General features: G+C 45.6%; 1 protein-coding gene across 1 annotated transcript in view; it reads left to right on the top strand.

The window, feature by feature from the left end:
- The window catches only part of MBD2 (methyl-CpG binding domain protein 2), a 112,160-nt gene that overhangs the window by 42,398 nt on the left and 44,911 nt on the right, over positions 1-24,851 (top strand). Inside the window, exon 2 of the mRNA XM_040337131.1 lies at positions 1,743-1,902. Within this exon, the coding sequence (XP_040193065.1) occupies positions 1,743-1,902 (160 nt within the window). The remainder of the gene's footprint in view (positions 1-1,742; positions 1,903-24,851) is intronic.

Raw genomic sequence — 24,851 nt, 5'->3', positions numbered from 1 at the left:
CATGCGTAGGATTGTTGTGCGTCAGAATTGCATACAGGCAATCGCAATTTCCAACAAGATCTTTTGCCGTCGGGAAATTTGAGAACCTGCTCTCAAATTTTTGCTGTCGGAAATTCCGACAGAAAATGTCCGATGGGTCCTACACACGGTCGGAATTTCCGACCAAAAGCTTGCATCGAACGTTTCTTGTCAAACTTCAAATGGAATTTTCTTACCCTCCCTAACGTATACATAAAGCTCCTCCGACCCAATCAGATCAGAAAGCCATTAGGTTAAATAAGGCTGTGGCTAGAAGAAAACTGAGAATACGATCACTTGGTCTAAGGTCTGGGGTGTTTAATGTAATGTATACATGTTAGGGAGAGGAAGGATCGATCAATGAGGGCATAAGGTTTCCAATTTAAAAGGTCAGTCAGCTCGAAATGAATATTTCAGTTCTAAGAAATCTGGTGGCATGAGTCGCCCACTTTGTTTTCTGGTGGAGACTTTGATAGTGAGATTTTCATTGGGAATGGTTCTAGATCTCTCTTGAAATGCTGTCTTGGAGTTTAAGGTGTTCAGACCCCCTTTAAGTTCTTCCCATTCCTCCTGTTGCATTTTCTATAATATAAAATAAATAAAATCTTACAAGGACAATGGGATTGGTTTTTATAAAGGCCTTGGTAGATGAGAAAACACGGCACATCAACCACACATCTCTCCAGATGTGTAAGAAACCATGTGGTTTGAGAGGTAGCTTGAGAAACGAGAAGGAATATTAGAAACTGAGGGTAGAACCAACCTTTAGAAATGCACATCACTTGATGCATCTCCCTTATTTTATCTTGCTAGCTTATAAGAATATCTTGGTCACCTGATTCACCTACAGATTTTTTAATCACCTATTGAATTGGAGAACCTTTGGATCCCAGAGGAGACATCTCCTCCTTTTGGTGGTTCTATCTCAACATTGTTATTACTAGAACCCTTGGATCCCAGAGGAGACATCTTTTGGTGGTTTTATCTCTACATTGTTATGGTAGAACCTTTGGATCCCAGAGGAGACATCTCCTCCTCCTTTCGGTGGTTCTATCTCTACATTGTTATGGTAGAACCTTTGGATCCCAGAGGAGACATCTCCTCCTTTCGGTGGTTCTATCTCGACATTGTTATGGTAGAACCTTTGGATCCCAGAGGAGACATCTTTTGGTGGTTTTATCTCTACATTGTTATGGTAGAACATTTGGATCCCAGAGGAGACCTCTCCTTTCGGTGGTTCTATCTCTACATTGTTCTGGTAAAACCTTTGGATCCCAGAGGAGACATCTCCTCCTTTCGGTGGTTCTATCTCGACATTGTTATGGTAGAACCTTTGCATCCCAGAGGAGACATCTTTTGGTGGTTTTATCTCTACATTGTTATGGTAGAACCTTTGGGTCCCAGAGGAGACGAGACGTCTTCTTTTGGTGGTTCTATCTCGACCTTGTTATGGTAGAACCTCTGGATCCCAGAGGGGACATTTTCCTTTCAGTGGTTCTATCTCTACATTGTCAGGAAAACCCTGTGACAAGGTCTTCCCTTCTGGATCAGAGTTTTTGTTTTTTAATAAAATGAGTGCTTAAACCACTTGGTGTTCGTCCTACGATACATTTTATTTGGACGTTCAAAGATTCACCTGAAGCTTCTTGGAGTTGCAGGAGTTGATACTTAGATAAGTCCCCCTGTGATTCCAGAACCATACTAAAGTATTTTCTTCTTTCTAGTCCGAGCGGTAAGAAGTTCAGAAGCAAGCCTCAGTTGTCCAGGTACCTGGGGAACTCTGTTGACCTCAGCTGTTTTGACTTCAGAACGGGAAAGATGATGCCCAGTAAATTGCAGAAGAACAAACAGAGACTAAGAAATGATCCTCTCAATCAAACCAAGGTTGGTTAGAAGCTCCGCTGCCATTGTAGTGCTTATATATAAGCTTTCCATGTACCCGTTAAGATATATGAAGATGTTTTCAGTCCAGGAACGGCCATCATTGTTCCCTGGGGGTGGCCAACAGAGCCTCACTGGTAGGAAGGAAATAACCAAATCCATTGGGTTTGCTATTTAATGAGCCTTTTGGATAGTAACAAAAAGAATAGTTCTCCTTACTAGCTTACTATATGATAGTAAGCCAAGCCTAACATTCTTTCACCTTAACCCTTGCCTCACCCTCTCAATGCTGCCTATACCTATGCTACTTATACCCTGTTGTCCTTACCTCAGCAGATCAGCAAGTGACCTGATGCGGACCCATGGCTTACGCTGGGCTTGGGTGTCGCTCCTGTCCTCTTTTGAGCCGGTGGGGATGTGCAGTAATTACACATCCTTACAGACATACAAAGCTACAACTCCTGCACCAGGTTTCTTACTGATCTGAGGTATGTACAAGCTTAAAATCTCACTGAACTATACACTGCTTTTAAATGTACCCACTCAGTGAGGTTCCCCACCCCCAAATGAGGTTGCTTGCTTGGCTGGCTTTCCTGGCAGCCAGTGCTCTCTCCCACTCTCCGATGCTCTAGAATGTGGGCATGCTCTGAAAATCTTCCAGTATAGTGCAGAAATGGCGGTTCTGTATTGTACGTGATGACGTCAGAGTGCTGCAACTAGCTGGTCAGTCACTGTAATGACTTCAGGTTATTGGTTGTATGGAGAAAAGCCTGCAAGAGCTTCCCCTAGCCCAATGCCAATGCAGTGCAGAGGGGACCCCACTGCATGAAGAAATTTAACAGCCTGGATTGGAGCTTTTAGGGTGGTTGTTGGGCTTAGTTAATGGCTTACCTGCCCTTTAAAACTTGAAGGGGTGGTTGGCAGAGGGTAGATACTGTATTTGTCTCTTTCCATTATAAAGCTTTAGGTCTCTTTTGAAACTGTAATGTATAAACCTGCTTTAGTCCTGTGCGTCTCCATGTTGTTTCCTGGTAGTTTAAAACTAAACTTCTGGCAAGACGCTAAATTTGGCATTCTGTGAAGTTTTGTGATCTGAGCACCTCGGGTCAGACCGTTTAGCCAGGTCCACAGGGTCAGTGATGGCGAACCTTGGCACCCCAGATGTTTTGGAACTACATTTCCCATGATGCTCAAATACACTGCAAAGTAAATGAGCATCATGGGAAATGTAGTTCCAAAACATCTAGAGTGCCAAGGTTTGCCATTACTGGGTTAGCTGAACTCCAGACAGGATAAAAAAACAATTGATGTGGTTGTGTGTTATATAATAATACATAACCACATGTTACTAAACACTATTAAGATGCTTAAAGTGGTTCTAAAAGCTTAAACTGAAGAATGGGGTAGAGAGAGAAAAAAAAAAACTTTTATACTTGCCTAGGTGGATACATCATTGATCTGATGCTGCAACTGTCCCCCCTGCATCGCCCTGTCCCCTCATACACTGCTGATGGGTCAGTTCCCCTCTCCACTCTTAGCAGAGAGCTGTGACAGTCAGTCTACGGCTCTCTGCTCTGCCCCTCCAGTGCTCACTGGAGAGCTGGGCTGGGGGAGGGGGCGGGAGCAGCTGGCTCAGTCTTCTTGCAGCTGAGAGGCTGAGCCAACTGCTGGTCCAGGCATCTGGGTGGATCACAACTGTAAAGTTAGAAACTTTCTCCAGCCTGGACAGGCTGAGTGGCGTCAGCTGACAGCATACTTTAGCCTGCTGTCGGCTGAAAACGGGTCATAGGGGTGCAGAACGAGCTGCACGACTGTGATCCATGGGGGAAGTAGGGCTTATAAAGCTTTGGTCATACTTCTCCCTTTTTATGTTTTTTTTTTTTTTAACCACTTAAGACCCGGACCAAAATGCAGGTAAAAGACCAGGCCCCTTTTTGCGTTTCGGCACTGCGTCACTTTAACTGACAATTGCGCGGTCGTGCAACGTGGCTCCCAATCAAAATTGGCGTCCTTTTTTCCCCACAAATAGAGCTTTCTTTTGGTGGTATTTGATCACCTCTGCGGTTTTTATTTTTTGCGCTATAAACAAAAATAGAGCGACAATTTTGAAAAAAATTTTTTTTACTAAATATCCCCCAAAAAATATATTAAAAAAAATGTTTTTCCTCAGTTTAGGCCGATACGTATTCTTCTACCTATTTGTGGTAAAAAAAAATCGCAATAAGCGTTTATCGGTTGGTTTGCGCAAAATTTATAGCGTTTACAAAATAGGGGATAGTTTTATTGCATTTTTTTTTTTTTTTTTTTACTACTAATGGCGGCGATCAGCGATTTTTTTTTTTTTCGAGACTGCGACATTATGGCGGACACTTCGGACAATTTTGACACATTTTTGGGACCATTGTCATTTTCACAGCAAAAAATGCATTTAAAATGCATTGTTTATTGTGAAAATGACAGTTGCAGTTTGGGAGTTAACCACAGGGGGCGCTGATGGGGTTATGTATGACCTGAAGTGTGTTTACAACTGTAGGGGGGTGTGGCTGTAGGTGTGACGTCATCGATTGTGTCCCCCTATAAAAGGGAACACACGATCGATGCTGCAGCCACAGTGAAAAACGGGTCAGCTGTGTTTACATACGGCTCTCCCCGTTCTTCAGCTCCGGAAGCCGATCGCTGGACTCCAGCGGCGATCGGGTCCGCGAGTCCCGCGGTCCCGGAGCTTCGGACAGGGTCGCGGGAGCGTGCCCGGGTACTAGTACAGGACGTACCTGTACGTGGATGTGCCCAGCCGTGCCATTCTGCCAACGTATATGTGCAGGAGGCGGTCCTTAAGTGGTTAAAGGAGAAAACCTTTAAAGCGGAGGTCCACCTAAAAATAAATTATATTAAAAGCCAGCAGCTACAAATACTGCAGCTGCTGACTTTTAATAAATTGACACTTACCTGTCCAGGGTGCCCGTGAAGCCGATCGATCTCTCAGCTACCCCCCGCCGCCATCCTCGGTGAGGGAATCAGGAAATTAAGCCTTGCGGCTTCACTTCCCAGTTCCCTACTGCACATGTACGAGTCGCGCTGCGCGTCCTCACTGGTCCCCGCTATCTTCTGGGACCTGTGTGTTTCCCAGAAGACCATGGGGGAGGACAGTGTAGGTGCCGGACATGACGTAGGTCACCGCAATCACAGCGGTGATCTATGTCAGGAAGTGGGAGCAAATACCTGTATTAAATAGGTATCTACGCCCCCGAAAGGTGCCAAATGTGACACCGGAGGGGGGGGGATCCAAAAAGTGGAAGTTCCATTTTTTGGGTATTTACCTTCTCTGCATTAAGGTAAATAAAAAAAAAAAAAAAAACCCTTCTGTGCTACAGGATCCTCTCCAGGAACAAGTATGTAGGCCAGTCAAGTCGCAAAAAACGTCAGAAGTCCTTATCTGTGCACTTGTTCTAGGTCAGCGAGTGATCAGCACTCCCTGACCTAGAACAAGTGCACAGATAAGGACTTCTGACGTTTTTACAACTTGACTGGCCTACATACTTATTCCTGGAGAGGATCCTGTAGCACAGAAGGTTTTTATTTTATTTTTTTACCTTTATCCAGAGAAGGCTTTAAAAAAAAAAAAAAAACATAAACGCAGACAGCCTACTGGGGTTCCTGCATGCAATTGGAGTTGGGCCCATTCACAAGTGGGACTTTGGCTTTAGAATCTCATGCCGCGTACACACGATCATTTTTCGGTATTAAAAAAACGTTGTTTTTAAAATGATGGTGTGTGGGCTTCACATCATTTTCCGGGTTCTGAAAAACGACAAAAAAAAAAATTCAAACATGCTGCATTTTTTTTACCGACGTTTTTAACTGTCGTTTTTCGGGTTGTAAAAAATGATCGTGTGTGTGCTAAAACGACGTTAAGAAGCAAGTTATGAGACGAGAGCGCTTGTTCTGGTAAAACTACCGTTCGTAATGGAGTAAGCACATTCATGACGCTGTAACAGACAGAAAAGCGCGAATCGTCTTTTACTAACACGGAATCAGCTAAAAGCAGCCCAAGGGTGGTGCCATCCGAATGGAACTTCTCCTTTATAGTGACGTTGTACGTGTTGTACGTCACCGCGCTTTGCTAGAGCATTTTTTAAAAACGATGGTGTGTGGGCAACGTCGTTTTAATGATGATGTTGGAAAAACTTTGTTTTTTTTCTACATGCCGAAAAATGATCGTGTGTACGCGGCATCAGAATCTTAAAGGGTTCCGATGTTTCCACCTTTTAGGCCCCTTTTACTCGAGGGATCTGATCAGCCAGACCTGATGGGTTCATCCATTCCTATGGTCAGCAATTGTGACCAATGACCATTTACAAATCTGTGGGTCTGATCCAGTCCACTAAAAAAACTGAAGGGTCCTCTTCCATTTTAAGGGGATTGGATTATAGAGTAGTCGGGTGTAAACTGACAGCGGAGTCTGTTTACTCCCAGCTGTCCATAGAGCAAAGCAGGCTCTGTCTGTATCTGCTCTGCAGAAAATGAGCAGACACGGATGTTCCATACCTTCAATCGGCAGAGGATCTGTGAGCTGATCGGAACAGAATCCACCCTGTTTTGAAAGGGCTGATTATATTTTAAGTGATACTAAACACGCACTGTTTAATTTTACATTTTTCTTTTCAATTTCTGTGTGTGGATGATGGCATTGTAATTATTTTAATAAAAAATGAAGTACCTTTTTCTTAATTGAAATACAGCTGTCACATGACTCGGCTCTCTCCCAGTCTTTCTGCAGGGAAATATAAGCAGGAGGAGCTTTTAGTCCTCTGCTGCGGGTCACAAGTAAAAAAAAAAAAAAAAGACAACCTTTGGAATACGGAGCAAAATAAATATCAATAAACTTTTTTTTTTTTAAATGGTCTTATAAATATATATTATTTTTATTTTTTTGCAATAACATGGTGTGGGCAGATTTTCTGTCAGTCACAGGCTGTGTCTGCCGCCCACCCCCTCCCGTGTCTTAGAATAACAGGGAAGTGAAGCCTCCATCAATCAAGATGTAATATCCCACCCCCATTGGGGTCACATACAAATAGATCGGCGCAGCGTATGTGAGATACGCTACGCCGCTGTAACTTACATTAGGCCTGTTCGAATCCCCATCTGCGATTAGGGGGCGTGTTTCATTTAAATGAAGCGCGTCCCCGCGCCGAATGAACTGCGCATGCGCCGTCCCTAAATTTCCCGCCGTGCATTGCGCAAAATGACGTCGCAAGGACGTCATTTTTTTAAACTTAGACGTGACTTACGTCCATCCCGATTCACGGACGACTTGCGCAAAAAAAAGAAAAAATTCAAATTTCGACGCGGGAACGACGGCCATACTTAACATGGCAAATCTAACTATACGCCGCAAAAAAGCAGCTTTAACTATATGCCGGAAAAAGCAGACTAGAGACGACGTAAGAGAATGCGACGGCCGCGCGTACGTTCGTGGATCGTCGGAAATAGCTAATTTGCATACCCGACGCGGAAAACGACGTGAACGCCACCCAGCAGACGCCAAAGTATTGCATCTTGGATCCGAAGGCATACGAAGACGTACACCTGTCGGATCTAATCCTGAAGCCGTCGTATCTTGTTTTGAGGATTCAAAACAGCGATACGACGCGGGAAATTTGAAAGTACGCCGGCGTATCAGTAGATACGCTGGCGTACTCGCTCTGTGGATCTGGCCCATTGTGTTTAGCTGGTTAGTGGGCATGTCGGATAAAGGAGGGAGTGGGCTATCATTTACCACTGTGTATACACCCACATGTGTAACTCTCTATAGTCACATGGGCTACTCAGATATGATGGAGAGGAAATACTCAGGGTAGAAAATACACTGAAAACTGCGCATGTGCAGAGCTGCCAACACTGCTCTGCAAAATCCCCAGATGCATTGGGGACATGAACATAAGGGGGGATATAGAGAACAGCAGGATCAACTAGGTTTTTTATAGAAAACAAATCTTATAGTGACTAAGCAAGTATGAACAGCATGTAATACGGCATTTATTGATAGTTTATGATGTGGGTTTAGTGACACGTTAATGGTAACATTTTGTTAGACTGGTAAGAGATGGCAAGTAGTCATCTCTAAAATGGCCTGATTAAATGTTTATTATCCTAGGTCTAGGGATGAGAGTAATAATTTGCATTGTCCTAAAATTTTGGTGGAAATCGGGACATTAATGCATTTTCCCGAAAATGTTGCCAAAGTCAGTTAAGTCGATGAAATTCAGTTGGTGTTTGGTTATTTTTAATGATACAGAGAGCTCTAAAGAGCATATACGGGGCAGAAGATCCTTTTCAACTGGACCTGCTGTTGTGCCAAAAAAAAAACTCCAATAGGCCTCATTGATGTAAGCCTAGTGACACTTTTGCACTGTGGCTTTGCACAGTGCGTTAAGGCGTGGCATGTACCCGCTCTACGTGCAGTGCATTATTATCTGAGCTTAGTGGTGGAAGCCAAGGAATTGCACATAAGGGTGAGTTACAACAAAGTATATGGTACTTTTAACTGAACTTTCCACACTCTTCCGTCATATATTGCTGCCTCCAGCCTGAATTTTAGATATTAGATGATATAGCTGAATATTACAACCAAGAACTAGGCAGGACTCTTTTGGCTGCAAAACTGGAACTGTTAAACAAAGCTGTCCTCTCGTTACCTAAATTATGTGGTGGCCTAGCCATGCCAAACATACGTACGTATTATCATGCAGCGCAGTTAAACCGTCTCATAGACTGGAACCGACACAGCTCGCTCAAACTGTGGCCACAATTAGAGCAGGCACAAAGTAGCATCATGCTACGACGTGCTCCGTGGTGCCGTGCCCTACAACAAACAGACATACAGCATCATCCACTGATAGGGAATACTACCAAGGTATGCGCGAGACTGTTAGAGCAGTACCGCCTGGCAACAGAGACCTCACCGCTACGCCCAATTTTGGGCAGCCCAAACTTTACACCGGGACTTAGAGACGCCAAATTTGTTGCACTCCGCGATTCGGGGACTTTTCAGGCCGCACACTTCAGTGAGATGGGTAAGTGGAAGTCGTCAACCCAGCTGATGGACCAGTTTGGTCAGTATCAGCTGGACTTCATGAGAGCCGGCCAGCTGGACCACTTCCTCAGAACCATCCCCCCACCACCCACCGGACAGACTCTTACGACTTTGGAGGAGATGTGCGAGGAGTCAGGAGCGTTACCCCACGCCCTGTCCTTACTACATACGCTGCTGGTGACCCCCGTAGAAGGGTATCAGATTCCTAGCCTTGACAGATGGGAACAAGACTTGGGCTATCAGCTAACACCCGCTAAGAGACAGCAGATACTCACATTTACACATAAATCATCAATTTGCACCAAGGTCCAGGAGACCAATTACAAACTGCTGACAAGGTGGTACAGAACACCAGACCTATTGCACAAACTCTTCCCGGACACATCGGACCTCTGCTGGAGGTGCCGATCAGACAGGGGGACACTAATGCATATCTTTTGGTCTTGCCCACTCCTCAAGCCGTTCTGGGAGGGAGTAAGACGAATTACACAAAGATTCACGGAGCGCGAGGTCCCAGATGACCCAGCGTACTTCCTACTCCATGCAACCTCTACCCCAGCGCGGGTATACAAAAAGTCGGTGGTGCGCCACCTGCTAGACGCAGCTAAGGCCTGTGTCCCCCTGTGCTGGAAATCCTCCAACCCACCGACAGTTGCCATGTGGTTACGGAAGGTAGATGAGATCGGGCGGATGGAAGATCTAGTCCTGTCACCACACCTGGACACGCAACCCTGACGGCAAAGGCCGCCAAGGCAAAAAGAAACCGACGGACAGAGATGCTGATCCATGCTCGCGAACCTCCCCCCCCCCCCCCACTCCCCTATCCAATACCTAAATATCTACCCTTATACCTCTCTTCACCCTCTACTCCTGTACTTTTCTATCTCTCCCCTCTTTGTCTCTGGACTGCTCACTGAGCAGCACCCAGATCTCTATTTCTGTTTTCCTATACTTTGCTACACTTAGAAAATGGAAATGGTGGAGGACTGGCACACGGTTCCATAGTTCCCGGCTGCAGAATGATACCACAAGAGCACAGAAGGAGATGGGGGGCTAGCTTTTGGACTGGGGGCGGTGATGCGGGGCGGGTGGCAAATAGCCTTCCGTGCCGTACGCTGCCACACCCAGCCCGGGGAGATGTTTCCACAGACTGTTTTAGAGTATTTGCAAAACTTTTCTCATGTAACTGCCATGTCTCATATGTATGCCTCCATATGACAACTGTTGTACTGTTTACTTGCTGTGGTCCTTGTGGGCTGGTCTTCTATTTTGCATAAATAAAAAATTAAAAAAAAAAAAAAAAAACTGGAACTGTTTATTTGAACAAGAATACAGGCTTTTTATACACTTGAGAAGGAGGTCTCCTCCCTTCTGATTGTATTGCCCTAACAATACAACCTGTAACCAGAAACGTAAAACATGAGCCAATTTAAAGGGGGTTGTAAAGGTACCATTTTTTTATTTATTTTTTCCTTTACCTTAGTGCAGTCCTCCTTCACTTACCTCATCCTTCCATTTTGCTTTAAATGTCCTTATTTCTTCTGAGAAATCCTCACTTCCTGTTCTTCTGTCTGTAACTCCACACAGTAATGCAAGGCTTTCTCCCTGGTGTGGAGTGTCGTTCTCGCCCCCTCCCTTGGATTACAGGAGAGTCAGGATGCCCACCAACACATGGCTCATTTCTATATCTGCAATGTAGAGAGCGTCCTTACTCTCCTGTAGTCCAAGGGAGGGGGGCGAGCATGACACTCCACACCAGGGAGAAGGCCTTGCATTACTGTGTGTAGTTACAGACAGAAGAACAGGAAGTGAGGATTTCTCAGAAGAAATAAGGACATTTAAAGCAAAATCGAAGGATGAGGTAAGTGAAGGAGGACTGCACTAAGGTAAAGGAAGCTATTTAGGAAAAAAAATTGTACCTTTTACAACCCCTTTAACTAGTCATTTAACAAGCCTAGGTGACTCGAAGGCCTGACCTTTCAGGTCAGACTTGCCGACTCCAAGGTTACACAGCACAATACACAACATAAGTATAAACGTAGAACTTCAGACAATAGCAGACCTACTTGCAATAAACATATTATGACCGGGGCCCCAGGCCGGTGGCTTGCTGATGTCGGCATTATGGCCTTTTTTTTAATAATGTAATTTTGCATTACATAACAGAACATCTTCCTAAATGCTTGTAGCTCCCTCAAATGCCAGGGCCCATAGTCGGTAGACCAGAAGCTAGCAATCGGTCCCCTCCAAAAGCCTCTGTCCCAGATGAGTCTATCACACTGCTTGCTACCTTTCATTGCCTATGCATGGCCTTGCCAAAATGGCAGATGCGAGGGGAGCAACCTTGCTGAAAGCGATGAAACGACCATGATCATAAATGTTCCTAAAGGAGGATAAAGGAAATGCAATTACCAGTGTGACTTTTCTACTACTATTGGACCCTGTCGAACCACTGGCCAGAGGGATTGTAGGTACAAAAGTCTGTCGTGGTGGGGCTCTTGAACTCGCTGGTGTGCTTACTCTCCAAGCAGGGGTTTAACAAATGTAAACTCCAAGACTGACTACCATGACTGAACTCAGCGTTATTATCTGAGGTTAGTGGTGGAAGCCATCGAAATATACCCAAGTCCCCTTTCACACTTATACGACTTGTCCCATGACAAGTCATTCTCCATGATTTTCAATGATTTCAATTCATATTGGCACGACTTTAAGTCGTGCCTACTTCAAAGTAATTGCTTCACTACTTTGGCCCGATTTTTGATGCCACTTACACAGGCATTCATTGAAATCGTGGCCGTAAAATCGCGTGACTTTGAAGTCGCACAAGTGTGAAAGGGGCATAAGTCGTGCTGACTTCAAAGTAGTCCCTGCACTACTTTGGTCCAACTTCCATGCGAGTTGAGGTCCATAGACCTCAATGTTAAACCCTCAAGTAGCATACAAATCGTACCTGAATAATATAGACACAATTTCAGTACAACTTTGTAAGCACAAGCAGCTTTTTGACCCTTGTCCCACCCAATCCTTTCAACATAGTAGCCCCTCCCAAGCACATTTTCTAGCACACATTCACTTCCTGGTTATTCCCTCAGGAACAATGTGCTCCAAACAGCCCAAAAAAATATGTCGTCCTCGCCCAAAAAAATATGTCGTCGTCGTCCTCCTCGTCCTCGTCGTCGTCGTCCTCCTTGTCCTCCTTGTCGTCGTCGTCGTCGTCCTCCTCGTCGTCGTCCTCCTTGTCCTCCTCGTCGTCGTCGTCGTCCTCCTTGTCCTCGTCGTCGTCCTCCTTGTCCTCCTCGTCGTCGTCGTCCTCCTTGTCCTCGTCGTCGTCCTCCTTGTCGTCGTCGTCGTCGTCCTCGTCGTCGTCGTCGTCGTCCTCCTTGTCCTCGTCGTCGTCCTCCTTGTCCTCGTCGTCGTCCTCCTTGTCCTCGTCGTCGTCGTCCTCCTTGTCCTCCTCGTCGTCGTCGTCCTTGTCGTCGTCCTCCTTGTCGTCGTCGTCCTCCTTGTCCTCGTCGTCGTCGTCCTCCTTGTCGTCGTCCTCCTTGTCCTCCTCGTCGTCGTCCTCCTTGTCCTCCTCGTCGTCGTCGTCGTCCTCCTTGTCCTCGTCGTCGTCCTCCTTGTCCTCCTCGTCGTCGTCGTCGTCCTCCTTGTCCTCCTCGTCCTCTTCCTTATATTGAGTAGCAAAACTTTTCTGTCACAACGCACCACAATAACCAGGAAGCAAACAGGAACTGGAAACAACTATGGCAGGAAAAGCAATTGCCTCACACTATGTATGTTTTCATTGGTTAATGCCAAAGTTGTGGTAAAATCGATATGCCTATGAATGGCCTTACAAAATGTACTAGGCATATGAGAGGGCAGCAACCCCGCTGAAAGTTTTGAAAAAAACATAATCATAAATGTTCTTAAAGAAGGGTCAAGGAAATGTAATTACCAGTGTGGCCTTTTCTACTACTATTAGACCCTGATGAACCACTGGCCAGAGGCATTGTAGGTACAAAAGTGTGCCAGTGGTGGGTCTCGTGATCTGACTACCATGACTGAATTAAGCATTATTATCTGAGGTTAGTGGTGAAAGCAATCAAATTGTACATAAGGGTGAGCACTGAAAGGAGACTCAAGTCAAACTGAAAGATAGAGCTTTGAGATTCATGCAAAGAGCACAAGTTATCGGCCCAAGATTTTTATTCAGGCATTGTTGCAGCACCAGTCCACCAGACTCATTTCTTGTGTTGGAGAACTGAGAACCTTGGCTTGTGATGAAGGGGAGGTATTCCCAGACACGCCTACTGCAGGGTCCTCGTCTCTCACCTACATAAAGCCTAAGGCCCCTTTCACATTGAGGCGTTTTTCATGCAGTACAGCGCTAAAAATAGCGCTGCTATACCGCATGAAAAAATCATGCCCTGCAGGCTTCAATGTGAAAGCCCGATGGCTTTCACACTGAAGTGGTGTGTTTACCGCTCCTATACCGCGCCTTCCCATTGAAATCAATGGGAAACCGCGGTAATACCGCGGTATTGACCCTTTTTCTCTAGTGGGGGTTAAAACCTCACCGCTAGCGCCCGAATATCGCGGTAAATACGACGGTATAGCGGCGCTACAAAAAGCGCGGCTATACCGTCACCGCGGCTCCACAGCCCAATGTGAAAGCAGCCTTATGGATAAATCAAATAAACATCAGTTTTAGGGCTGCATTGGCACAGATGTTCGCCACAGTGTAAAATCTAGCGGCAGGATCTACTGATTCTTGCTGCCGGTGTTTCGTCAGAATTGGTAACAGAAGTGATGTTCCGTCGCCGCCACCATCTTGCTACACCCCGCACTTCTCCATAGTAAGGATACTCTGAGATGGGGAATATATTGAAATCCAGTACTTGGAACGTCTGACTGGTATGATCAGGGCCGGCCTTAGGTGTTCAGGCGCCCTGTGCGAGCTAATCCTGTGGTGCCCCCCCCCCCATCTTCACCCCTGGTCACCTAAACATACACAAAGAGGCTGTCCGGGGCCCCTCTATCCTCTGCCGGGAGCCTGGGGAGTGACAATGAGAAGGAAGAGGTGAGTCAAGAGTCAGCGGAGCCCTTAGGTGGCAGTGCGCCCTAGGAGGCTGCCTTCCTAATCCGCCTAGTGGTAGGGCCGACCGCTCGGCCCTGCTGCAAATCACATTTTGCGAGCTGCAATGGCCGCATGGCGCTCCTGTTGCCCATGGCGCCCTGTGCAGGCGCACAGCTCGCACACCCCAAAGGCTGGCCCTGGGTATGATGTAGACTAGCCGATACCCCTTCTCCTGGTGGCCTTATGAGTCCTAGATACTCTGCAGTCTACCTACAGCACTCATATTCCCGGGTGCACAGTATCTCCCACCCCATCTGTTCAGGACTCCTGCTAGACCTCTCCACTGAGACTGTCTCCTGCTCCACTGTTTCTCCTAGACCAGGAATCCTCAAACTTCGGCCCTACAGCTGTTGCAGAACTACACATCCCATGAGGCATTGTAAAACTCTGACATTCACAGACATGACTAGGCAGGATGGGAATTGTAGTTCCTGAACAACTGGAGGGCCGTAGTTTGAAGACCCATGTCCTAAACTCTCCCAGGTTTGAGACTCCAGTTCAAAGCCACATAGGCATTTTCCCTATAACTAAGCTCCGTTGGTGGGTTAGAAACATGTTGGGGGCGTGGCCTGGTTGGAGCCCAGGTTGAGGCTGTCATACACCTTCCTATGGGGTTTTGCAGAGATGTGCAACTTCCAGGACTTTTTCCATTATATGTCTAGAGCTGGGATGAGCTCTGTCCTTGTCTGTGCTCCAAGCAGTTGCAACATAAGAGGACTTGGTGGAGCCTTAAATGGCACCTGTCAATTTAGATTGAGTCACGTATGCGACCAATCAGCATAAGGCGGAGGAAGCAAAAAGAGGTAATGCAGTGTTGCAGCCACAAAGATGTTGGTGCCTTGACTGTGTGGCTACTTCTGGATTGAAGGGCTGCCAGCCAGGGCTACATTTATTTAAACCTATGATGGCACAAACAACACTCCCCAGCAATAAACCAAGTAGAATTCTAATGAACTTGTTTTGTAGGGTTTGGCTTACTGCCAGGTGTAACAGGCTTTCCATTGACGGGACTGCAAACTCTTGCCATATTATACTATTCTGTTAATTTCTCAAATGTGGATGTGGCCACATTGGCCTCTGTTAGCCGATACTGCTGGAACCAGGGAACCGACTGATCTGGCTTTTTTAGAATAAACGAACGTCCGAACATGTTACCGTGTTTCCCAAAAATAAGCCTGGGTCTTCTATTAATTTTGGCAACAAAACACACAGTAGGGCTTATTTTCGGGGTAGGCCTTAACATGTAATGTGCTGTCTTCTCTCCCAGTCCCTGCCTGACAGGAATCCCCAGTGTGAACGGAGTTTAAATGCATGTAAAATCCTATAATTCCCTCTATTAACGTAGTATATAATGTACAATGTGTGTGTTTCTGTAATATACGGTAATTGTGGCAAATACCTTTGTTATAGCGCCACTCTGCTCTTCTGTCACCCGCCGGAACTCTTCCCCACAATTATATTACAGAAACACACACATTGTATATTATAGGGCCAAAACAACTACCGGTAATCGATTAATCGACAACTAATCGATTATGAATTTAATCGATTACAATTTTCATAATCGATTAATCGGCCAGTAACATAATGGGGTTAAAAAAACTAAAATTAGCCCTTTATAGTACAAAAAAGCAAATTGCTACTGTAAATATTACTTTCACTGTAAAAAAAATTAACCCCTTACAGTAGCCATTAATTTGCTCTTTTTTTTTAACCCTATTATGTTACTAAACATCTCAGGCCTGGGTTCACACCTCTGTTTTTTGGTGCTTTTTGCAGAAACACACTACAGTTCATTTACATGTTTTCTATGGGACACGTTCACATTCATGATTTTTTTTTTCATCTGCTGCATATTTGGAAAGGGCAAGGACTTTTTAACGCAAAATTGTGCTATTTTGTTTTTGTTTGGTTCAATATACTTCAATGAAGAAGCTGCAAAACGGCATGTAATGTGTTTTTGCGGCAATTTGTGCTTTGTAATCTGCCCAACAATTGGCCCCAAAAAAATGTAAACTTTTTTTTTTTTTTTTTTAAAGGCTATTATCCGATTAATCGAAACAATAATCGGCCAACTAATCGATTATGAAAAAAATCGTTGGTTGCAGCCCTAGTATATTATATACTACTGTAATAGAGTGGATTATAGGACTTTACAAGCATTTTAAACTAGGGCTTATTTTCGGGGTAGGGCTTATATTGCAGCGCTCCTGGAAAATAACTCTAGGTCTTATTTTCGGGAAAACACGGTAGCTAGCGGTAAAACCACCAGCAGAAAATAATGAAAGCCATTACCACCCTGCAAGGCAACCTGTGATGTTATCTAATTTATGGGCTTGTGTACATGGGGGAAAAAGCATGCCAATAGGACCTGCTGTGACCTAAGGAATGCGAAAACGGGTCGAATGTGTCCTTAGAGCTCCACCCTAGACCTCCAAGGTAAATGTGAATTTGTAGTCCATGTCAAATGCAGGAAAACGCTCTTCTACACAAGCCCTGACGGGAAACCGTTTCTTAAAGGGAGTGTCCCTTTAAATGCTGATCCTTCTTTTTCTAAGAAATTTCCAAGCTTCTGTCAGCAAAGTATAACTGGATTCCCTCAGCCTTTTTTTTTTTTCCCGGCAGTAACTGTGCCGTTAAGACATGTGGTAAGGCGCGCATTCCTACCATGTTTGTTTTTTTGCAGACGTAGCGTAACTTGCGTACCATCATATTGTGTCTCGTTCCGGACCACCGACCAAGAATTGTGTATGGGGGTCTCACGGCCTCTGCGCACGAAACGTTCGTTAATGCAAAACAAACAAAAGCTACTCGTACCACTTCCTGTGGAATCTAAGGAGGCTTCAACACGTGGCTTCTCGAAGGTGTGAGTGAGGCTGTATCTGTCAGGAGCAAAGTCGAAAATAAAATGTACAGCATGAACTTATTTAACCACTTCAGCCCTGGAAGAATTGGCTGACAAATGACCAGGCCTTTTTTTGCGATTCGGTAGCTTTAACTGCGACGTGGCACCCAAACAAAATTGACATTTTTTTCCCCCACAAATAGAGCTTTATTTTGATGGTACTTGATCACCTCTGCAGTTTTAATTTTTTGCAATATAAAAAAAAAAATAGCAACCAATTTTGAAGATTTTTTTTTTTTTTTTTGCTATAATTTTTTTTAATTTGTTTTCCTAGTAATGGTGGCGATCTGTGATTATTATTGTGACTGCGATATTGCAGAGCACAGATCGGACACTTTTGATGCCATTTTGGGACCATTGTCATTTATACAGCGATCAGTGCTGTAAAAATGCACTGATTACTGTGTAAATGACACTGGCAGGGAAGGGGTTAAACACTAGGGGGCGAGGAAGGGGTTCAGTGTGTCCTAGGGAGTGATTTTAACTGTGGGGGGGGGGGGGGTGGGCTACAAGTGACACGACCGTGATCACAGCTCTCGATCACAGGGAGCAGTAGATCACTGTCCTGTCACTAGGCAGAAGAGGGAAATGCCTTGTTTACATAGGCATCTCTTCGTTTTCTGCCACTCCATGACATGATCATGGGATGCCTGCAGACATCGGGTCCCACGGGCACGCGCCCGCTAGGCGGCAGATTCAAAATAACGTACAGGAACGTTGCTTTGCCTGCATGTGCCATTCTGCCGACGTATGTGTATGTGTGTGTGTGTGTGTGTATGTATGTATGTATGTATGTATATATATATATATATATATATATATATATATATATATATATATATATATATATATATAATTTGTGTGTAATATATATAATTTGTGTGTAATATATATATATATATATATATATTATAATAAATATATATATATATATATATATATATATATATATATATATATATATATATATATATATATATATATATATATATATATATATATATATATATATATATACACATACACACACACACACACACACACACACACACACACACACACACACACACACACACACACACACACACACCAATTGTCTGTGTGTATACCTGAGGCAGTCGGCAAGTGGTTTAATGCATAGGGAGATGGCGAGGCTTTAGCCCCCTTTTTGCACTTGTGCAACTTGTTCTGCGTCTTGGGACTGCAAAGTTGCATGACAAGTCGTACCGTTTATATCTGTACAACTTCAAAGTAGTCGCTCCACTACTTTTGGTCTGACTTTGATGCGACTTGTGGTCCATAGACCTTAAGTTTACACAGGCATTGCTTCAAGTCGTGCGACTTTCAGGTCATACAAGTGTGAAAGGGGCCTTCCTGCGAGAAATACGGGGCTGACACTGCTGACCACCTTTTGAAAATGCTTATTGCTTGGGTCATGGTCATTGATATGATCGTGCAGCCAGTAAAGCCAGAGCTCTAATATACTTGCCTGTATTGGGCTGTTGATTTAAAGGGGATGTAAAGGTACAATTTTTTTTTTTCCTAAATATCTTCCTTTACCTTAGTGCAGTCCTCCTTCACTTACCTCATCCTTCCATTTTGCTTTTAAATGTTCTTATTTCTTCTGAGAAATCCTCACTTCCTGTTCTTCTGTCTGTAACTCCACACAGTAATGCGAGGCTTTCTCCCTGGTGTGGAGTGTCGTGCTCGCCCCCTCCCTTGGACTACAGGAGAGTCAGGACGCTCTCTATGTTGCAGATAGAGCAAGGAGCTGTGTGTTAGTGGGAGTCCTGACTCTCCTGTAGACAGAAGAACAGGAAGTGAGGATTTCTCAGAAGAAATAAGGACATTTAAAAGCAGTTAAACACTCAAAAATGTGGCTCACCAGCGTTTAACGTTTTTGATCAAATGGGAAAAAATAAACGCTAACACGGAAAAACACTATTGCAAAAACATAAAAAAAAACTCTCAAAGGCTCACTGCAAAGCTACTGGCGTTTTTTATAAAATTATTTTAGCGTCCAGCGTGCATGGAGCCTTGGCGCTTATTGATTGGTTTGCGCAAAAGTTTATCACGTCCACAAAATAGAGGATAGATTTATATCATATTTGTATTTATTTTATTTAGCGGGACTACGACATTGCGGTGGACAGATCGCATACCTAACTGACATTTTAGACACTTTTTTGGGAACCAGTGACCTTATTACAGTGATCAATATGCACTGTTGTACAAATGACACAGGCAGGGAAGGGGTTAACACCGGGGGCGATCAAGTGGTTAAATGTGTTCCCTGTTTGTTTTCTAACTGTATGGGGGGCTGTGTGACTGGGGAAACATGGATCCATCTTCTTGCTTAGTAGAAAGGCAGGATCTGTGTGATCCCCGTTCTGTCACTGCGGGGAACAATCGCGGGTGACCGGCGGACAGCAAACCCGCTAAATTGGCTCCCCCGCTGGCCAATGGGAGCGCGCACGCCCACATAGGTCAATTCCCGAGCTGACGTACAGCGATTTGCGGGAAAAAGCCATCCTACCGCAGTATGAGGGTGGCTGGTCGGCAAGAGGCTATAGGGGCTAGGGATGGGCTCAGGTGTGTTTTGTAGTTCCAACCCACCTGAGCAATCCCACCAGGAAGCCCTCCCTGCACACCGCCAATCATAGGCAGAGAGGCGTTTTCCAGCCCACAGCTAGACATACACAGGCTGCCTATGATTGGCGGGGTGCAGTGTCGGTTTCCTGGTGGGATTGTTCAGGTGGGTTGGAACTACGATCCAAACATAATAACAAAATAAAGCGCAAAGACTTGCATGAATGGGGGAGTTTGCATTTGATATTTAAAATAAATATAAATAGTGTTTTTAGTTTGCGGTGCTGAGATGCATAGAAGAGCCTCTTTAGAGAAAATATGTAATATTTTGCACCTTAGGTGTGATGGCTGCAGCCTGCATGTGTTTTTCTTTTTTTTTCAGGCTTTGTGCCTTTTTATTTTCACCTGGCGATCCTGCCAGTAATGCACTTCCTGTATTAGTGTGACATTCGCTGTACTGTATCTGTGAAGGAGCACCCTTGGACAAGACTACAAAACAACTCGCTCTCTCTTCTTCTCCATAACATGGGGGGGTGGGAGTTGTTTTGTAGTTTTAAAAAGTGAACTAGAGAACACTGTGGAGAGCACAGTACAGGGAGTATGTCAGGACTATAGAACACCACCTCCTTCCCTTATTTGCACAACATAGGGGGTTTTCTGTAGTTTAGAGATTGTTGGAAACCGTGAGAAGAACTATCCATGCTTCGATAGCTCTACAGCAGTGGTTCTCAACCTTCTAGTGCCGTGACCCCTTGATAAAATTGGGGACCCCTAACAGTAAAATTATTTTTGTAGCGTAGGTTGTCAGCACCCAAGTCAAGACAAGCAATTTGCACCCCTAACCCACAGATACTTAGCGCTCCCTTCCTCTCGTACAGTATTAAAACCCCTTCTGGTACTCACTGTGTCTCCGCAGCAGTGACACCTATGCCAAAATCAGGAGATAGGGTCTCCTTAAGCCCCTCCCACTTCACATTTCTCACCAGCCAGCTGACATCTAGTCTCTGCCCCCCAGCCATGCCGTGAACTGAATGGTTGGCTGCGAAGATTGGGCCACCGCAAGCTCCAGGGACAGCCCTGCTGGGTAGCCATGAAAAGGCTGGGAGAGCGGTGCGGGATTTAGGAACAGCCCAGGATTCGTGACCCCTGGCAAATTGTCATTGGACCCCCAAGTTGAGAACCACTGCTCTACAGGGAGCTTCTGATGGATGGTGAGGAGGTGTTGTATCACCGCCTGTTTTATTCATAAAAATGCCACACTTCGGTTGCAGCATGACCCCATTCACTTGGATGGCTCATGTGTGGCAGGCCTCCTCACCGCCTGTCAAATCTTTCTGAAGAGCAGCTCCGCTTAAACTACGAGGAGATACACATTCCATACAGGACCTCAGATCATATTTTGAGTGTCCTCAATAGGAATCTATCATCCTTGTATTTTTCCAGCAAATTGGACTCCTTGGTCCTTTATTGTCTCCTGCGGCTGCCTGCAGTCCGGTGTTTGGTCATATGGTGTCTGTCTGACTGCCTAAACCACCATCAATTGAAAACACTATATCCTGGGAAGGCTCTGTTATTCAATTGGACACCATCCCCTGAGGAAGCCCCAGCTATAGGGCGAAACATCTTGGGAACCATATCGCCATGCTGTACCTACAAGGACTGTATTGTGTGAGTCTTTTGTAATGCGTTTGCGTTTTGTTTTTATGAAACAATTGCCTTTTTAGTGGTTATTAATAAAGTTTTATATATTTTAATAGTATTTTCATGATTTACTGAACATGCACATAAAAAAAAAATCCCATAACCTCCAAATACACAATCTTTTTGAAGAGCAATCCGAACGCCTGTAACGCTTTTTTTTTTTTTCGTCAACCCAACAGAAGACACCAAAAAAGGTGCATGTAGCATTTCTGGCAGTGCACCCACCGTACAACATTTCAGAATGAAAGGCACCACATTGAACCAGTGCATATAATGTATATTACCTCAACCAGTAATGTGAATAAGCCCTTAAACACAAGTGCATGTGGTACAGTGTGTATGTGTATTGGAGTCTTGCTTAAAATGAATGGCGCAGTAATGCACCACATTTGGCTCTTTACATTGCGGTAAAACCCTCCTTACCATAACTCGGACCAAACGTCTTGGTGAGATGCCCCAGAATCAGGTCTTTGCATTGAGACAGTTTTAAAAAAATGGGTTAAATCTTCGAGTGAACAAGATGTGGAGCATTGTTGGCCCACGCTCGCTGCGTCACGCTTTGATAATCTAGAGGGCAGCTGTGCACCTGCGATTGTATCGCTTCCTCTTTCTATAAACGGCAGCGTAGAGATCAGTAAAGTGAGGAACTAAACCGGTTTTCAGTTTACCGGCTCGATTGCTATAAATGGCCGGCATTTTCAAGCTGTGCGTCCTCTCCAAGCATCGCTCATGCCAGGCGCATCTGACTTTAATGAATTGGGGGCTGGAGAGCGTAGATTAGCTCGGCAAGAGGCATTATTGGCTCTGCAACAGCCCGCAGTGACCCAATTTCACAACTGACTAAAGCACTTTGTTGATTCATTAAAGAAATAAAAGGCACAACTACGATATTTGCTTAAATTTATCGAGAAAAAGGTTCCAGAAATATTTTTGTCTACAAAGATTTTGATTTTTAAATGTGTGCCCATGTGTGGAATGGGCTGAATATGAAAGTGTGTCTCGCTGCAAAAGTGGAGCGCACAAAAGAGCGCATCGGTACAGTGGTGGCGAGTGCTGAGGCATGTATCGAAGCAAGAGGTGGATAAGTGGGGTCAGTGGTGAGAGCGGGGGAAGAGGATCGGGGTCGGTGGTGAGAGCGGGGGATGGGGATTGGTGGTGAGAGCAGGGGATGAGGATTGGATCGGGGTCGGTGGTGAGAGTGGGGGACGAGGATCGGGGTCAGTGGTTAGAGCGGGGGACGAGGATCGGGGTCGGTGGTGAGAGCGGGGGACGAGGATCGGGGTCAGTGGTTAGAGCGGGGGACGAGGATCGGGGTCGGTGGTGAGAGCGGGGGACGAGGATCGGGGTCGGTGGTGTAAGCGGGGGACGAGGATCGGGGTCGGTGGTGAGAGCGGGGGACGAGGATCGGGGTCGGTGGTGAGAGCGGGGGACGAGGATCGGGGTCGGTGGTGAGAGCGGGGGACGAGGATCGGGGTCGGTGGTGTAAGCGGGGGACGAGGATCGGGGTCGGTGGTGAGAGCGGGGGACGAGGATCGGGGTGGGTGGTGAGAGCGGGGGACGAGGATCGGGGTCGGTGGTGAGAGCGGGGGACGAGGATCGGGGTCGGTGGTGAGAGCGGGGGACGAGGATCGGGGTCGGTGGTGAGAGCGGGGGACGAGGATCGGGGTCGGTGGTGAGAGCGGGGGACGAGGATCGGGGTCGGTGGTGAGAGCGGGACTTGACTTGCAGGTGCAGTGCTGGAAGAGGTTGGAGGTCAAAGAGCCGTGGCTTTGGAGGACCAGTTGCACAATGTGCCATTAGCCTGCCGGAACAAGGAGTAGGGTAAGTATTACAACTTATGGAAGAGAGGGTTCCCCATTGGGGCTTTTAGGCAGCAAGAATTTTTTTTTGGTAAATAACATTGTTGTATAAATTATTGTTTATTGCCAAGGATTAGGGATATGACAAGGGTACAAAGGTACAAAGAAGGTCACAGGGTGATAACAATATATGGGTTGAAAACATATGACATTGCTGGATGCAGTAAGAATGACATGATTGCATAACATGATTGCAATAAAACTTTGACAGTAAGAGGCTATATGTAATAAATAGTATATAGTAATGAAAACCCCATGAGCAGTGCTGTAGCCCCGACGCGTTTCGACCAGTTGGGTCTCTTCAGGGGGCTGGGATTTCTAAAAAATATATATAGAGAGAGTATACACCCTGTGACCTTCTTTGTACCCTTGTGATATCCCTAATCCTTGGCAATAAACAATAATTTATACAACAACGTTGTTTACCAAAAAAAAATTCTTGCTGCCTAAAAGCCCCAATGGGGAACCCTCTCTTCCATGCAATTCCGGGGTGAGCAGCCTTTCCATCTCCCAAATATGTGTCTCCCTCCATTTTTCAGTATTACAACTAGGGTTGTCCAGATACCGATACCAGTATCGGTATCGGGACCGATACCGAGTATTTGCGGGAGTACTCTTACTCGTGCAAATACCCCCGATACCTAAATAGAATACTTCCCCCCCCGCCGCTGCCGCCGCCGCATCGAAAGCCGCCGCATCGCACCGCACCGCCGCATGGGTTAAACGCTGTGCGGGAACATCACAGCTATTCAAATGAATGCTGTGATCTTCTCCATGCGGCGGTGGCAAAGGTATGGGGGACATGGCTGGACTCGGGACATGGCTGGACTCGGGACATGGCTGCATATGTGAGGGACATGGCTAGAGGGACATGGCTGCATATGTGAGGGACATGGCTAGAGGGACATGGCTGCATATGTGAGGGACATGGCTGCATATGTGAGGGACATGGCTGGGGGGGACATGGCTGCATATGTGGGGGGACATGGCTGCATTTGGGGACACATTTAAAAAAAGTATCGGTATTCGGTATCGGCGACTACTTGAAAAAAAGTATCGGTACTTGTACTCAGTCCTAAAAAAGTGGTATCGGGACAACCCTAATTACAACTTATTCCTCTACTCCTAGACTTAACAAGCAGAGTGGGGCCTTCACACTATGTCATTACATTGCTCTGCACTACTGCAAAAGTTAATGTGTGGCGTCAAGGCAGACGTTTCATCAATGGGCATCCAGTGCATGTCAATGGATAAAAACCAGGCCTGTATCAGTGCAAAATGGAAGAAGGTTCACATAGTTATCAGCTTTGCTGTTACAAGATCACTCATGGCTACAATGGCTGTATGCGTTTTTTGTTGGCTGGGTGTAGTGCTATTTCTTACCAGCAGAGGGCAGAAAAAACGCTAATGCAGGAACCACAGGGCATTAACGCATTCAACCAGTCCAAGAAACTTTACCACTTATGGGGCACTTATGTCCCAAAACAGCCCATTCCAGGTTTGTGGGGGGGGGGGGGTGTTCAGGTTATTTGGCATATTAAAGTGGAAGTAAACCCTTCCATCCTTTTCAGCCAAGGAAGCTGCTATCTTGGCCTCTGTTTAATCTGCAACTGCCATGATGCTGCACATGTGATCAGTTATGACACCCGCCATTGGATGGTTTGACAGTCTGGTTGAGAG

Source organism: Rana temporaria, chromosome 1, assembly GCF_905171775.1.
Source record: "Rana temporaria chromosome 1, aRanTem1.1, whole genome shotgun sequence".
In the NCBI taxonomy this organism is placed as follows: Eukaryota; Metazoa; Chordata; class Amphibia; order Anura; family Ranidae; genus Rana; species Rana temporaria.
The sequence above is the reverse complement of the archived record's forward strand: the minus strand, read 5'-3'. Positions and strand labels throughout refer to the sequence as shown.